At 38.8% G+C, this 15,327-nt stretch overlaps 1 protein-coding gene across 6 annotated transcripts in view; it reads left to right on the top strand.

Annotated features, from left to right (window-relative positions):
• Window positions 1-15,327, top strand: part of KIF21B (kinesin family member 21B) — a 400,290-nt gene that overhangs the window by 186,392 nt on the left and 198,571 nt on the right. For all 6 annotated transcript variants that reach the window (XM_089654112.1, XM_089654107.1, XM_089654109.1 and 3 more), the window contains exons 11-12: window positions 3,181-3,357; window positions 8,004-8,085. In XM_089654112.1, the coding sequence (XP_089510238.1) occupies window positions 3,181-3,357; window positions 8,004-8,085 (259 nt within the window). The remainder of the gene's footprint in view (window positions 1-3,180; window positions 3,358-8,003; window positions 8,086-15,327) is intronic.

Raw genomic sequence — 15,327 nt, forward strand, 5'->3', positions numbered from 1 at the left:
AGTGACCCACAACCAGCACACACACACTGGCCAAATGTCTCTTCTCAGAGAGGGAGGGGGAGGTAGTGAGGGGAGAAAAAAGGATACTCTTAACAAAATGGCGGACTGCGTCAGTCTCTGTTGCGCACGTTTGCGACACAGATGTCTTCAAAAACTTCAGAAATTGTCATTGTAACTGACTAGGTATGTGCAGTTTGTTTTGGTCTGAATATAAATTCGGATGAATTTCTGGTTATTCAGCGATTTGGATGTATCCAGATCTCCATATGAAATAGTAATGAATTTCATTGAAATTCGTTTAGTTTTGTTTATTCATTTTCTAACGTATTTCAAATTTTTGGACTGATTAGAATTCAAAATTGTTCAACCAGTCCGAATTATATTTGAAGAATAGCTGGTTGCTAAAGAGTGGGCCGGCAAGCCGGCCACCATGTCCTTAACGGCTGATGACTCAGCCGTCAGCAGGTTTCCCCGCTGATAGCTGAGTGTAAAAACACAATTGCTGGCAATTACAAATTCTGGAAAAAAATTGCGTGGGCGTCCCCCATATCCATACCAGGTCCTTTGGGTCTGGTGTGGATTTTAAGGGGAACCCTATGCCAAAAATTTTTTAAAAATGGCGTGAGGTCCCCCCCCAAAATCCATACCAGACCATTATATGAGCATGCAGCCCAGAAGGCCAGAAAAGGGGGGGTGGGGTGGGCAAGCGGGCGACCCCTTCCCCTCTTGAACCATACCAGGCCACATGCCCTCAACATGGGGGGATTCCCCCCCAAAGCACCTTGTACCTATGTGGAGGAAAACAAGTGCCTCTTCCCCAAAACCCTGGCCCGGTGGGTGTGAGGGTGACTTATCAGAATCTGGAAGCCCCCTTCAACAAGGGGTCCTCCAGATCCTGCCCTCCCATGTGAATGAGCTCTGCACCTGATGAAGGCCCCCACTGTCTGACACTTCCGCCATCTGACAGTTCTTAAATAAGTAAGGGGTGGGGTCACCCGATGTGTCACTGACCCAGCATTCCCCCGGTAGATGACGTCATAAGGGGAAGAGGCACTTGTCCTCATCAACATGGGGACAAGGTTCTTTTGGGAGGATCCCCTCTACCCCAATGTTGGGCTGCATGCTCGGATAGAGGTCTGGTATGGATATTAGGGGAGACCCCACACGTTTTTTTAAAATATGTTGGCATAGCATTCCCCTTAAAATCCATACCAGACCCGAAGAGCCTGATGAATGGGGGGGACACAGTTATTTCCAGAAATTTTTATTTCTGGCAATTGTTTTTTTTTTACATTGAGCTGTCACCCTTCTGGCAGCCAGTGAGTCATCAGTTGTTAAGGACGTGGCAGCTGGCTTGACGGGCCTGCTCCTTAGCAACCAGTTGTTCTTCAAGTAGAATTCGGGATGGTCGATCAGTTTTTGACCGATTTGAATTCTAGTCATTCCAAAAATCCAAAATTCTTAAAAAAATTAATAAATGAAACTAAACGAATTCTGAAAACGAATAACAAAACAAAATTAGTAACATAACGAATATGCCCAAAAGAAAACTGAAGTTTTCAGTTCTGCAAATTTCTTCTAGTAAAACCTCTTCTTCGATTGCGTCGTAGGATTGAGATGGAGGGCATTCCAGTGATGGTCTACCATTGGATATTAAAGGCATACATCGCTTACTGTGAGCTTTAAAGAACAGAAGATTCTCTGTGGGACGAATTCACTGTTTCCTACAGCTTTGTTTGGTCCAGCGTTTTGCTCTCAGCACTTTCAAGAGTCAGGTTTCTGCCATTTCTGTCTCTCAGAGATCCGCAGCCTTTGTACAGAGAGTCTCCATTCTAGCTCTCCCTGTTTATTCCCCTGTGACCCTGTGGAATCTGAACCAATTAGAGAAATTTTTCTCTATATCCTCACCCACGAGTAGGTATTCCTTGTAACCATCACCTCTGAAAGATGAGTTTCTGAACTTTGACCTTATCCTGCAAGGAACCCATACTGGTGTTGCACAGAGACAAAATGGCGTTGAGGTCTAATTTTTCCCTTGTTGCCTAAGGTAGTTTCAGCCTTTAAAGTCAATTGGTACATCATTCTATCATCCCTCTGTCTGCCTTCCTTTAATCAAAAAGAGATTTCTATCCATTGTCTGGATTTGTTTTGGGCTGTGGGAGTTTGCTTCACAAACACTGCTTCTTTTAGAAAAACCTGTTCCCTTTTTGCTATCCCAGATGGTCCCTGTAAAGGTGCACCAGCTTCTCATTCCACCATCTTTAGATGATTCAGACAGACCAACATTCAAGCTTGTGGTCTCAAGGATCGGATTCCACCCTTTCTTGCTAAAGTGCACTCTACTAGGTCTGCAAATGCTTCTTGAACTTTTCGGCATGAAGCTACTGTTTCCCAGATTAGCTAGGCTGCCACTCTGTTCATCTACTTGAGCTTCAGGCAGTCCAAGGTTTCTGTGTTTTTGGGCTTGTTAGCATTTGTTTGCTTTCCTGCACTCCTGAAAGTAAATGACTTATTCATGTGTCCCACAATAGACAAAAAAAATAAGATTTTTGTACTTTCTGTAAAATCATTTTCTTGGAATCCATTGAGAGACACATGTCCCCCCTCTGTGTTTATGATCATTCCCTTGGTACTGCTGTACTACAAAACTGAGACATTCTGGTAGTGGGGAGAGGGAGGACTTGTCCAATCCTCATGTAGACAGCAGCATAACCTGAAGGTGATTGACTTTCTGTGTCCCTCAGTGGGCTCCAAGAAAAGGACAAAAACTCTATTTTACATGCTTGGGAAGTGGACAGAGGTGAGCTGCAAGTGTAAACTCAGCTCACTACTCATCTGAATGTGCCCTAAGGGTGTCTATAAATGGCCTAATAACAAGTGTAGCTCCCAATATTAATAATTACCTGTGATAGTTGGAAAATTTTCTTAAACGATAAACAATCTGCTTGAGGTGTGCAGATGCTTTTTCTTACTAGTCCCCTTAGTTTGCATAAACGTTTCTCCTTCACCCTCAGCCTAGCCAAGTCAGGTGCACTGAACCTATAATTAAGATATACTGATCAAGTAAGCACAGCCTGTGAACATATTTTTAAAATACCTTAATATGACATTATTTCATTAAAACATATTTTCCAATTATCATAGTCCATCAGATATTTCAATATTCTATTTTACTCACAGGACACGTTTAGTGGAGAGTGAAGCTATGAATGAATCTTTGCGCCGTAGTCTATCAAGGGCAAATGCACGCTGCATGAATGGGGGACCTACTGCCCCCACTCCATCACTGGAAGCCCAGGTGAATGACGTTGTCCGAAGAGCAAAGGAAGAAGTGCAGATCCTAAGAAAGAAAATGAGGTAACAGAACCTACTTTTAAGAATATACCTTCAGTCTATTGGTTATCCTAAGATATCAACATTATAAATATAACTGCACATACCACCTCCCAACCCAATATTTATATGTGATTTCTTTACCTCCATTTATAAGCAAATGCCATAGAAAAATGTGCACATAGATTTAAAAGAATAATACATTGGTATGAATGTACAGTGCAAGCATATTATTGACACAATTGCAAATGTAGTAAAAATGCTTAATGGTAATGTAGCACCCTCCTAGATAGCTAGGGGGAGCTAGAGTCTAATTGTTAATGAGGAGTAGTGCTGGGCTTGATGTTTGAGTCGAACATATGTTCGACTCGTACATCGGCCTTTCGTGTGTTCACTTTTGTGAGAGCCATGATTGGCCAAAGCAATGCAACTGACCACAATGCTTTGTCCAATCACAGCACAATGTACTTTGAGAGCTATGATTGGCCAAAGTCACAGTGACTTCAGCCAAACTTGGCTCATGGTCAAGTCCATGCAGCCTTATGCAGTGTGTTGGTGGACACTATCGAAGACAGAGGGGAGAATACTCTCTCCGAAAAAATAAATAATAATAATTTCAAAAAATATAAAAAAAACAAAACAAATAAAATTAAAAAAAAATAAATTTAAAAAAAGAAACAGTGTGGGTCCCCAAGTGATACCCAATCCATTCCGGGCCTGCTAGGACTTTTTTTTGTAATGTAATCTTTATTTCAAGATAAGGTTTCCATACAAGAAAAATAAAATGAACCATAACAATCACAATAGCAAACATGTCTGTGCATTCTCTGGCATCAGCAAGAGTGGCTTGCCACTCACCGTGTGCAAGCCTAATTCCAGTGTTGCGAAATTCAAAAAATGTAACAGTAAGTTGCAGCATCTTAGGGTACAGCAAAACGTGCTAAAATAACAGGAAAAGGGCCCATCCGCTGGTGAAGGACAACGCCCAACACGAGGGGGTCCTATAACATTATAGAGGCTCAGGGCAGCAAAACTGCGAGCCCCAAGATCAAATAAAGTGCTGAGAAAGAAAAGAAAAAAAGGGGGGGAGGGGACACAAAAACGAATAGGGGTAACAAGTAAGGAGAGAAAGGATTAACATACCTCTAGGACAAGTAAACGCCAACATGTAAATTATCGGAGCCGCAATCACCCCTTCGGCCGGCGCCGCTGAAGGAAAGGAGCAAGGAGGAGTGCCAACTCTAAGGCTGCGACACAAAGACGGAAAAAAGAAAGGCACCAAAACCATGCAATGGCTACACTATTCAATAAGGTACTCTTAACGAGGGCTCTGCTAACTCCAACAAGGCAATATCCAAGCTGGACACAACCTGGTCTGGGTTAGTATAATATCAATGTGCAGCGCTAATAAAAATGTGTGTTATAATCAATGATGACCAGTGTGATCGTAAAGGAGAAAAAAAACATCATAAAAAGAAATAAAGAATAGTGAATACTCCAATGAAGAAACAAAATATACAGTATAACAAATGAAAATAAATAAGTCCTCTAAATATCATAATAGTCACAAAAATAATGATGTGATCAAATCAACAAAATGTAGTGACTTCTGTGACTTCTGCACTGCACCTCCATCATAATGCACTCACCAGAAGTAAGTAGCAAGCAAGCCCAGAGCGGAATGACACTAAGGGGTGCTCCTGCTTGTTCCTCCTGTCGGTGAGCCAATTGAAGGTGGGATCTCTCCAGAAGCCAGTGATGCACCAAATGAACAATCAAAAGTAGAGTAGCCAAGTCTCCATCTCCAGCCCACGGTGAACCAAAGAAAGGGATTCCTCCTAGAGGGCAAGCTCATAGACTGAGCCCAGAGACAGTATCATATAGTGTAGTATGTTTTATTAAAAAGATAGCAACCACGTGGAGCATAAAATCATCAATGGATAAAAAGCACTTACAAAGATGGCCGCCGGGTGCATTCAGGAGGTGCGGTAAGGAACATCCCTTGTAGTGGCTTAATGGAAGGTTAGGGGTGAGGAGCAGGAAAGGGACAACAGAACATATATGTCCAGAACTTTTCTTTTTCACAACTTTTTCTTTTATCTGGGCTTTAACATCAGTCCAAAAGGGGCGAGTCGAGGGACACTCCCACCACAAGTGTAAGAGCTTGCCACGCTCACCTTATCCTCTGAAGGGTAGATACGTCACAAGACTGTGGGCACACAATACCAGTATGTCGATAACTTATAATTTGTTTCCTGAGTCTTAGAATTAATGGAGCTGGAATGCGTCAGTTTATAAAGGTGCACAAGTTGGTCCGATGAGAACTCCACCCCAAGGTCATGTTCCCATGCCCAGACCAAAGCAGATTTCACATTGACAAAAACTGAGCTCAACAGTTTATACAGTTCTGATATCAAATGGGGTTGGTGCTCCTTTGCTATAAACATTCGCTCGAGTGTAGACACCGTCCTGACAGAGCGGCCATGAGTGGCAAAGAAATGAAGTAGCTGGTTGTAGCGCCAGATGTCCATGGGGGAAACGCCCAAAACGGTTGCTAAGGTCCTCTAAGGAGAGTAACCTGCCCCCCTCCAAGAACTTGTCACAAGTGAGGTTACTATCTACAGCCCAAGATCTAAAAAAAGTCAGGCTTTCCCCAGGGGGGAACCACAAGTAACCACCGAATGGGCCAGGGGGATACAGAGGGGGCTAGAGCAAAAAGTTTGTCAACTCTATCCCAAATGCGTAAGACATGGGTCGCCAGGGGAGACGTGGTTGTTGACAGTCCGCTGTATTCACGGGGCAGCCATGGGGCACAAGATAGATTGTGTCCTGCCAGGTATTTCTCCAGGGAAACCCAGAGTTTAGTATAGATGTGAAAGCACCAATTTTACAGCCGCTGGAGAGCAATAGCCATATAGTACCTCCAAAGATCAGGGAGGCTTGGTCCCCTCACCCATTTGGACCATTGTAACAAATGTAGAGCCAGTCTTGGTTTCCACCCATTCCACATGAAATCAATAAGTATGCTATGGAACTGCACAAAGAAATGTTTAGGTAAAGGCTTGGGCAGCAATTACATAAGAAAAAGCACTCTAGGAAGGATACTTATTTTAACTATATTCACATGAGCCAGCCAAGTGAAAGCAGTTTCAGTCCAGGTTTGCAAGTACTTATGCACAACATGTAGTAGAGCAGGATAGTTACTGGAATAGAGCATCTCAAAGTGGTCAGTATGCTGAACCCCCAGGTATTTCAGAGAGGACTTAGCCCACGTGAAGGGGAAAGCCCAAACATAATGTAGAGGTTAGTGGCCCTGATAGAGTAATGGGCAGCTCCTCAAAATTAGTGTAATTGATCTGGAAATTAGATATATTACCAAAGAGCTGAAGTTCCCTCATCAGGTCAGGCAATGAAAGAAGCGGGTGCGCAAGGTGGAACAGGACATTATCAGCAACTGGAAAAACTAAATCCTCCTGCGCTTGGGGAGGTGGCACAAGAAGGGTTAATAGGCTGCAGTCAAAACTTGGCCTTCATGGGGTGCACTTGCCTTACTGCCCTCACAAGACTGGGGGAGTCTAGAAGCACTGCAATAACAATAAACAAACAGATGACGCACTGGCATAGTGCATTATCCTTTAAAGTATTTAATGTGTAAAAAGGTAAGTATTATACTCACCTTTTTACACATTGTACTGTACTCATGAGATGAACTTGAAATTAAAAAAACAAGTTCATCTCATGAGTACAGTACAAACAGTCCGCAAACATCAAGATGTAACAGAACAATGGAACATCCACAGGCTGACGTGTTTTGAGGACTTTTCCTCTTCCTCAGAGCCTACAAAACTATTAGCTGCTGCTGGACTGATATACAGTTGTGCTCAAAAGTTTGAATACCCTGGCATAAATTGTGAAATTTAGGCACTGATATTGAAAATATGACTGATCATGCCAAAAAATGCTCTTTCTATTGAAGGATGATCATCATATGAAGCCATTTATTATCAAATAGTTGTTTGGCTCCTTTTTAAATCATAATAACAGAAATCACCCAAATGGCCATGATCAAAAGTTTACATATCCTGTAATGTTTGGCCTTGGTACAGAGACACAAGGTGACACACACGGGTTAAAATTAGAGGTTAATGTCTCACATCTGTGGCTTTTTAAATTGCAGTTAGTGTCAGTGCATAAATAGCCAATGAGTTTGTTAGCTCTTACATGGAAGCACTGAATAGGCTAGATACTGAGCCATGGGGATCAGAAAAGAACTGTCAAAAGTCCTGCGTAACAAGGTAATGGAACTTTATAAAGATGGAAAGGGACATAAAAAGATGTCCAAAGCCTTGAATATGCCAGTCATCACTTCCACTAAGAAGTAGAAAATTCAGGGACCTCTTGATACCAAGCCAAGTACAGGTAGACCAAGAAAGATTTCAGCCACAACTGCCAGAAGAATTGTTCAAGATACAATATTATATTATCACATTTAACTGCATTTGGTACTTGTTCACATTGCAGGAAGAGGGCTTTCTGTGTGACACCACTAACAGCAGATATCACAGATGCTGAATTTGACCATTAAATTTTTTTTTATTCATGTTTAATGGTTTTATCCATTTTAGTTCAAAAAAATTGATTACTTTTTCTTTGTTTCTTTTTATCCACAGCCCTGAAGTTAACAACTATAAAAAGAGGGAAAAACACCACTTTGAAAACAGTGAAGAAACAGATGGAAATGAAGGAGAAGAGGTGAGCAGTTTAGTACACCCTTATTAAGGCAGGAATGTGCTTACCATTCAGCTAATTTAATAAAGACCATTACCATGAAAAGCAAGTATTTACCATGAAAAAGCAAGTAGAGGAAAGAGAAGGTTGCAGATGGTATTATCTAATGGACTGTCAAGATTATCTATTTTTGAACAAAACAGTATAGTTATCTACTTTCTACACACAGTGGGGTTTATTTACTAAAGCTGAAGAGTGCAAAACCAGGCTCACTTCTACATAAAAAACAATTCGGTTCTAACCTCAGCTTGTTCAATTAAGCTTTGCAATAAAACCTGAAAGCTAATTGGTTTCTCTGCAGATATAGTCTTGATTCCAGATGCTTTCTAGCAGATTGTAATTAGTTCCTAAATATTACTGTGAGAGTATAGTTACCAAATATTGTTCATGTACATAAATACAGTTTGGAATTACCTAGGTAAAACATGTAAAGTTTTCATGAAGTACTTTTCACAACACATTACATAGTTATTGTTGTTGTAGGTAGTATTAAAGCCAAACTTCAAAAATATCAGAATTTCATCCTTGCAGTAGGGCCCCTCCATACTGCAAGGGTTAAATACTCCTCATGTCTAGAAGGGTAAAGTGCTGGCTCTATTATTTACCTCTCTGCTTGCACCAGCCTGCACCGGCACCCTCCTTCTCTGCCTATAGCTCCAGTCTGTGAGCAGAGCCACAGCATCATCACATCCAATACAGGTACATTAAGGAGGATTGAGTGCAACTGCAACCAGTCTCAACTTACAGAGGCAGTTGTAGGGGAGCAGTCGCAACACTGGAGGTACACTGCTGGAGCAAGGAATTAGGTAAGTGTTTCTCCTTATTCCTCTCCCTCTAGATATAAAATGAGCTTATACTGCTTACAGTGCATGGAGCTCACCTCAGAGGTGGACTTTCTGTTATTCCTAGAGTTGGGCTTTGACAAAATAGCACAATAAGTTGTCTACAAGCCAGATCTTGGTCTATAATGCTTTATAGCAGATGGGAATAGTTACTATAAACTATTAGAAAGTAACCACCTCCAAAATAAAATAAATGCCCTATAACACCATCAACACCCTCCCCTAAAGGTGTGCAAAATCATATAAAGTGACAGCGAATTTACAAATTTATCCTAATATACAATAACTGTGAGATATAATATCTCTATATACCTTTGTCCCAAAAATGAAAATTATTATCTTTTTATATATCCAGTCCACTACAAAATAAAGTCCACTCAAATTTATGTACAATCCACCAACTAAAAGTCCAAAAATTTCTTCCAACGATGTCCCAAAATATATCCACCTCAAAAAAAGGAAAATCACATAGTGCATTACCCTTTATACATCACAATTTCCATATAATTTATATAGTGAATATCCGTGAAAAAATAGTGAAAAACATGAAAGAAACGTGAATCAGTGAAAAAAATGAATGTATATAACACTCAGCAGTGCCACATCAACGCCACAGCAAAGTTTAGTGCACACTTCTATTTATAGTAAGGGTACCCTTACCAACTATCCCAAAATAACATGCTTCAAAATGCTTCAGGAACTTTCCAGGCTAGTCCTCTCATAGATTTTACTTCAGACCTCTCTTGTTACCACGGTACTCTCTGATCTCCTCAGACACTCTGTTTGTATTCATCTCCAAGAGAACACACAGGACATAGTATAATACCGCCAGATAGATATATCAAATATACTTTAATGTAAACTGCTCACATGATAAAAGATTTAAAACCGCTTAATAGGGAATGGAAGGAGTCTCACAACCATCCAGGGAAACGTCCAAGTGTAACTCCACGATTTTCCCTTCTCCAAGATGGCCGCCAGTAAACTTCCGATTCCGGTAAAACGTCTTGACGTCACTACCCTTGACGCGTTTCGTCATCGACTTAATCATAAGGGGTGTGACCGTCAAGCAGACAAGTTCTATTTGTACCCCTCCTCCTCATGGCGTCAGACTACTCGCCGCCATATTGGAACAGGGAGCAATGCCAGCAATGTCCGATACATACTTATAGGAGTACGGTATATACTTCTGTACAATACGCAAAAACGGCTTAGTACATGGTCATATATCACCATTCTCAATAACATTATATAAAACCGCGGCTGGTATTATTACAAATAGATTATAAAAACATATCATTCTATATACATATGCACAACCTACTCCTATCAAAGTAAACATTATCACCTATTAAACTCTGAAAGCACTATATCCCTTATTTGTATATATTAGTGTAGCGCTCTAAAAAATGTCATAAATACCATAAATAAACTATAAACAATATTAAATAAAATGTGAATGTGACCAGTGCTGTAATCTTCACAGTGCTCTTATGCCACTAATAGCACTAAAATATAGACAAAACCAACAATATCAGAATATACAGTATAAGATATATACTAAATGTGACAAGTGCTGTAGTCTTCTCAGTGCTCTAATAACACTGAGTAAGAAAAAAGACCATAAATCAAAAAATATAAAATAAAAGTGATAGTGTCACTCCAAACAATAAATAAATCAAATAGGTAACAGGTGACGGTGCCACTTCAACTTCATTCAATGTCCAATTTTTCTCATTAACATTCGTCTATTTGAAGTGTTCTTGATAACCATGCATAGTGTGTATAGGTAGTGCCACACGTGAACCAACACACTTCTTATCCACTTTGGCTGAAATGCCTGCTCACCTCCTTCCTGTGACCCCAAGGGGCCCACAAGCCTTTAGGATCACCCTGGATCCTCAGGATTCCTGGTATTGGCACCTTCCTGATATTCCTCCTATCAGGTCTCCTCCACTCCTTCACTGCTATGCCTCCCAGGTTCCTCACCACCGGTTGTCTGTAAGCTCTCTCTCACAAAGACAGTGAGTAGAAAAACAGATCCTCCATTGTGTAGTATTTTCCAATCAATAGGGTTTATTCATAAATAGTAGTAACAAGTGACTTACATTCGGTTTGTACAGTCTCAGTGTATTCCTCTCAGGGTAAACTGCAACCTCTTAGTAGTGACTTCCTGATAACCAGGAAAATGGCGTCCCACACCGGAAGTGCGACACTCCGGATACCGGAAGTAGCGTCTACGTTTTGCCTACGCGTTACGTCACGTACCTCGTGACTTCTTCTGACCCAGAAGAAGTCACGAGGTACGTGACGTAACGCGTAGGCAAAACGTAGACGCTACTTCCGGTATCCGGAGTGTCGCACTTCCGGTGTGGGACGCCATTTTCCTGGTTATCAGGAAGTCACTACTAAGAGGTTGCAGTTTACCCTGAGAGGAATACACTGAGACTGTACAAACCGAATGTAAGTCACTTGTTACTACTATTTATGAATAAACCCTATTGATTGGAAAATACTACACAATGGAGGATCTGTTTTTCTACTCACTGTCTTTGTGAGAGAGAGCTTACAGACAACCGGTGGTGAGGAACCTGGGAGGCATAGCAGTGAAGGAGTGGAGGAGACCTGATAGGAGGAATATCAGGAAGGTGCCAATACCAGGAATCCTGAGGATCCAGGGTGATCCTAAAGGCTTGTGGGCCCCTTGGGGTCACAGGAAGGAGGTGAGCAGGCATTTCAGCCAAAGTGGATAAGAAGTGTGTTGGTTCACGTGTGGCACTACCTATACACACTATGCATGGTTATCAAGAACACTTCAAATAGACGAATGTTAATGAGAAAAATTGGACATTGAATGAAGTTGAAGTGGCACCGTCACCTGTTACCTATTTGATTTATTTATTGTTTGGAGTGACACTATCACTTTTATTTTATATTTTTTGATTTATGGTCTTTTTTCTTACTCAGTGTTATTAGAGCACTGAGAAGACTACAGCACTTGTCACATTTAGTATATATCTTATACTGTATATTCTGATATTGTTGGTTTTGTCTATATTTTAGTGCTATTAGTGGCATAAGAGCACTGTGAAGATTACAGCACTGGTCACATTCACATTTTATTTAATATTGTTTATAGTTTATTTATGGTATTTATGACATTTTTTAGAGCGCTACACTAATATATACAGATTCTTACACTGATTAGGTTATTGGTTGGAGTGTCAGCAGCTTACTTATTAGGAGGGGGAACTGTCCATAGAAGCGCAGGAGGATCTTTAATCACTATATCCCTTATTACATCCATATATATTCAAATCTTACACTATCAACCCTAAACCTCATATAATCCTCACCTTTAAATCAAATACAATCATTATTATTAATTAAAATCAATCATAAAAAGATACAATCTACTCCTTATTGTGACAAACACTATCTTTCTCCATCTAGACAGATATACATCTAATAGTACACTAATAGAACCCAAAAATTAAAGAGGAACTCTACTTGTTCACAGACTTCATTTCTACACTACTCATGTTCATTTGATGCTATAAAATCATTATTAAAACTTTATATAAAACCATACCCCAATACCTAATTTCTATATAATAAATAAAATAGATAAATAATATGCCACACCCCCAATGTATCATCATTATATCAATTCTTACAAGATAATTAACACTAAAATCTTATTTATTAAATTTATTTATATATTTATTTATTTAATTAATTACTTAAATATTATTAATTCAATTTATTTTCATATTTCTTTATAAATATCCTCTATTTGAAGGCCAGTGCACTTTCATACTATCAATTCTTACAAAATAATTAACACTAAATATATCAAATTTATTTATATATTTATTTATCTAATTAATTTCTTAAATATTATTAATTCAATTTATTTTCATATTTATTTATAGATATCCTCTGTTTGAAGGCCAATACAATTTCTACAAATACTTAGTCTCCCACTAATAAGTACTGTTGGAGCCCTCTGCATCAGACCTACTCTATATTCAGGACCAGGGGCTTAAATCATCTTAAAAAATTACCCAAATCGAATCACTTATCCCCTACTACTACAGACAATTATCTGAAAATCTTTAAAAACCATTAAAAATTCGAAATAAAACAATTCAGGTCCAGGTCTACATTACGGCCATTAGGTTTTAGTGTCTGCAGCTCAAAAATCCAAAACATTTCATTTTTTGAAATGGCCTTAACCTTATCACCCCCTCTCCAATGTGTCTCTATCTTGTCAATCCCACAAAAACGTAGGCCACTAGGGTCACAATTGTGATACTCTTTAAAATGTCTTGAGAGACAATGATCCTTTTTACCATTTTTAATATTAGTGACATGCTCACTCAACCTTTTATATAGTGGCCTAGAGGTCCTACCCACATACTGGAGCCGACATGGGCATTCCAATAAATATGTGACATAAGCAGTAGTGCAGGTAATAAACTCTTTAATTTTAAAATCATAACCAGTATTGCACGATGTAAAACCCGAAATCTTTCTTGTTTTCATATTGGTAACTTTACAGATACTGCACTTTCTACATGGAAAAAATCCAATAAATTCAAACATAGTTTTTTTCTTTTTTATGGGAGGAGATAAAATGTTTTTTACTAAAATATCCCTCAAATTCTTTGATTTTCTATAAATAAATGGGGGCTTCGTAGGAACTTTTTGTCCTAAAATAGGATCCTTTTTTAGAATAGGCCAATGTTTATTGAAAATTGCTTCCATATCTCTATATTGGTTATTAAAACCCGAGATAAATGCATATTCCACCTTATTATTATTCTTTTTCTGCTTATTAGATAAAGGTTTGTATTTTTTATCTCCTATATAACTTTTACTTATTTCAAATCTCGTCTTCTCCAATATATCAGGGTCGTATCCCTTCTCAATAAATCTGCCTTTAATTATTTCCGTCTGTTCTATATACTCTTTTAATCTACTACAGTTACGTAAAATTCTTAAAAACTGTCCTTTTGGAATTCCATTTATCCAAGTAGGATGGTGACAACTCTGGGTGGGAATGTAACCATTCCTATCGGTCTCCTTGAAATACGTTTTAGTATACATAATATTATCTTCAATAAAAATATTTAAATCTAAAAAATTAACTGAATGATTATCCATGTTAACAGTAAACCCCAAATCATGTTCATTCCTATTAATCACTTCAATAAAAGCTTCCAAAGAGACCCTTGGACCATCCCAGATCACCAAGATATCATCAATATATCTTTTCCATAGAACCAGACCTTCCCATTTTCTATTAAAAATTACTTTCTCCTCCCATTTACTTAAGAAGATATTTGCCAAACTGGGCGCGAATTTCGTGCCCATTGCTACTCCCTTCTTTTGTTCATAATAGCTCCCTCCATACCAAAAATAATTTTTATTCATACAAAATTCCAACAATTTTAAAATAAATTTTCTCTGTTTCTTGTGCAAATCTGTAAACCTCTTTAATCCCCATTTAATTGCTTTCAATCCTTCCTCATGTTTGATATTCGTATATAAGGAGTTTATATCAATAGTCACCAATATAGTATCCTTAGAAGTTTTTCTCATCTCCACTAGGTCAATTACTTCTTGTGCATCCTTCAAATATGATGGCATTACCTTAACTATCGCCTGGAGAAAATAATCAATGTATTCTCCCGTTCTAGAGTGTATTGATCCTATGCCATTTATAATAGGTCTCCCCGGGGGATTAATCAAGTTTTTATGTATTTTTGGCAAATAATAGATAATTGGCATTTTACAGTGTTGTGGGACCAAATATTTTGCTTCTCTTTCATTTAAAATCCCATCTTTTTTGGCTCCATTAATTAATTCCTGAAGTATTTTTTGTAAGAAAATAAAAGATTATTCTTAATTTTAATATAGGTATCTGTATCTCTTAAAATTTCATCCATCGTTAATTCATAGGCCGATCTATCTAATATCACCTCTCCTCCACCCTTATCTGCCGGCCTAATTACCACATTATTAGGTTTTTTTAGTGCATCTAGACCTTCCTGAAAACATACCTCCTCTTTAAATTTTTTTCTTTCCATATTTCTAATATCCTCTACTACCATATGTTTAAAAACTTCTATAAAATTATTCCCACTATTCGCCGGATTAAAAGTAGAGTTATTCCTCAATCCACTGTGTACAAATGGATCTACAATAGATGGGCCCAATTTATTTTCCTTAGAATTAGGTCCTGGTAAAGAAGAGAAATATTTTTTGATATTCAACTTCCTTATGTATTTATTAACATCAATATACGTACCAAATTTACTCATATTCGATTTAGGGGCAAATTTTAATCCTTTATCCA

The sequence above is a fragment of the Staurois parvus genome, unplaced genomic scaffold (genome assembly GCF_062004578.1).
Source record: "Staurois parvus isolate SC_StPar_1 unplaced genomic scaffold, SC_StPar_1.0 ptg000744l, whole genome shotgun sequence".
Classification (NCBI taxonomy): Eukaryota; Metazoa; Chordata; class Amphibia; order Anura; family Ranidae; genus Staurois; species Staurois parvus.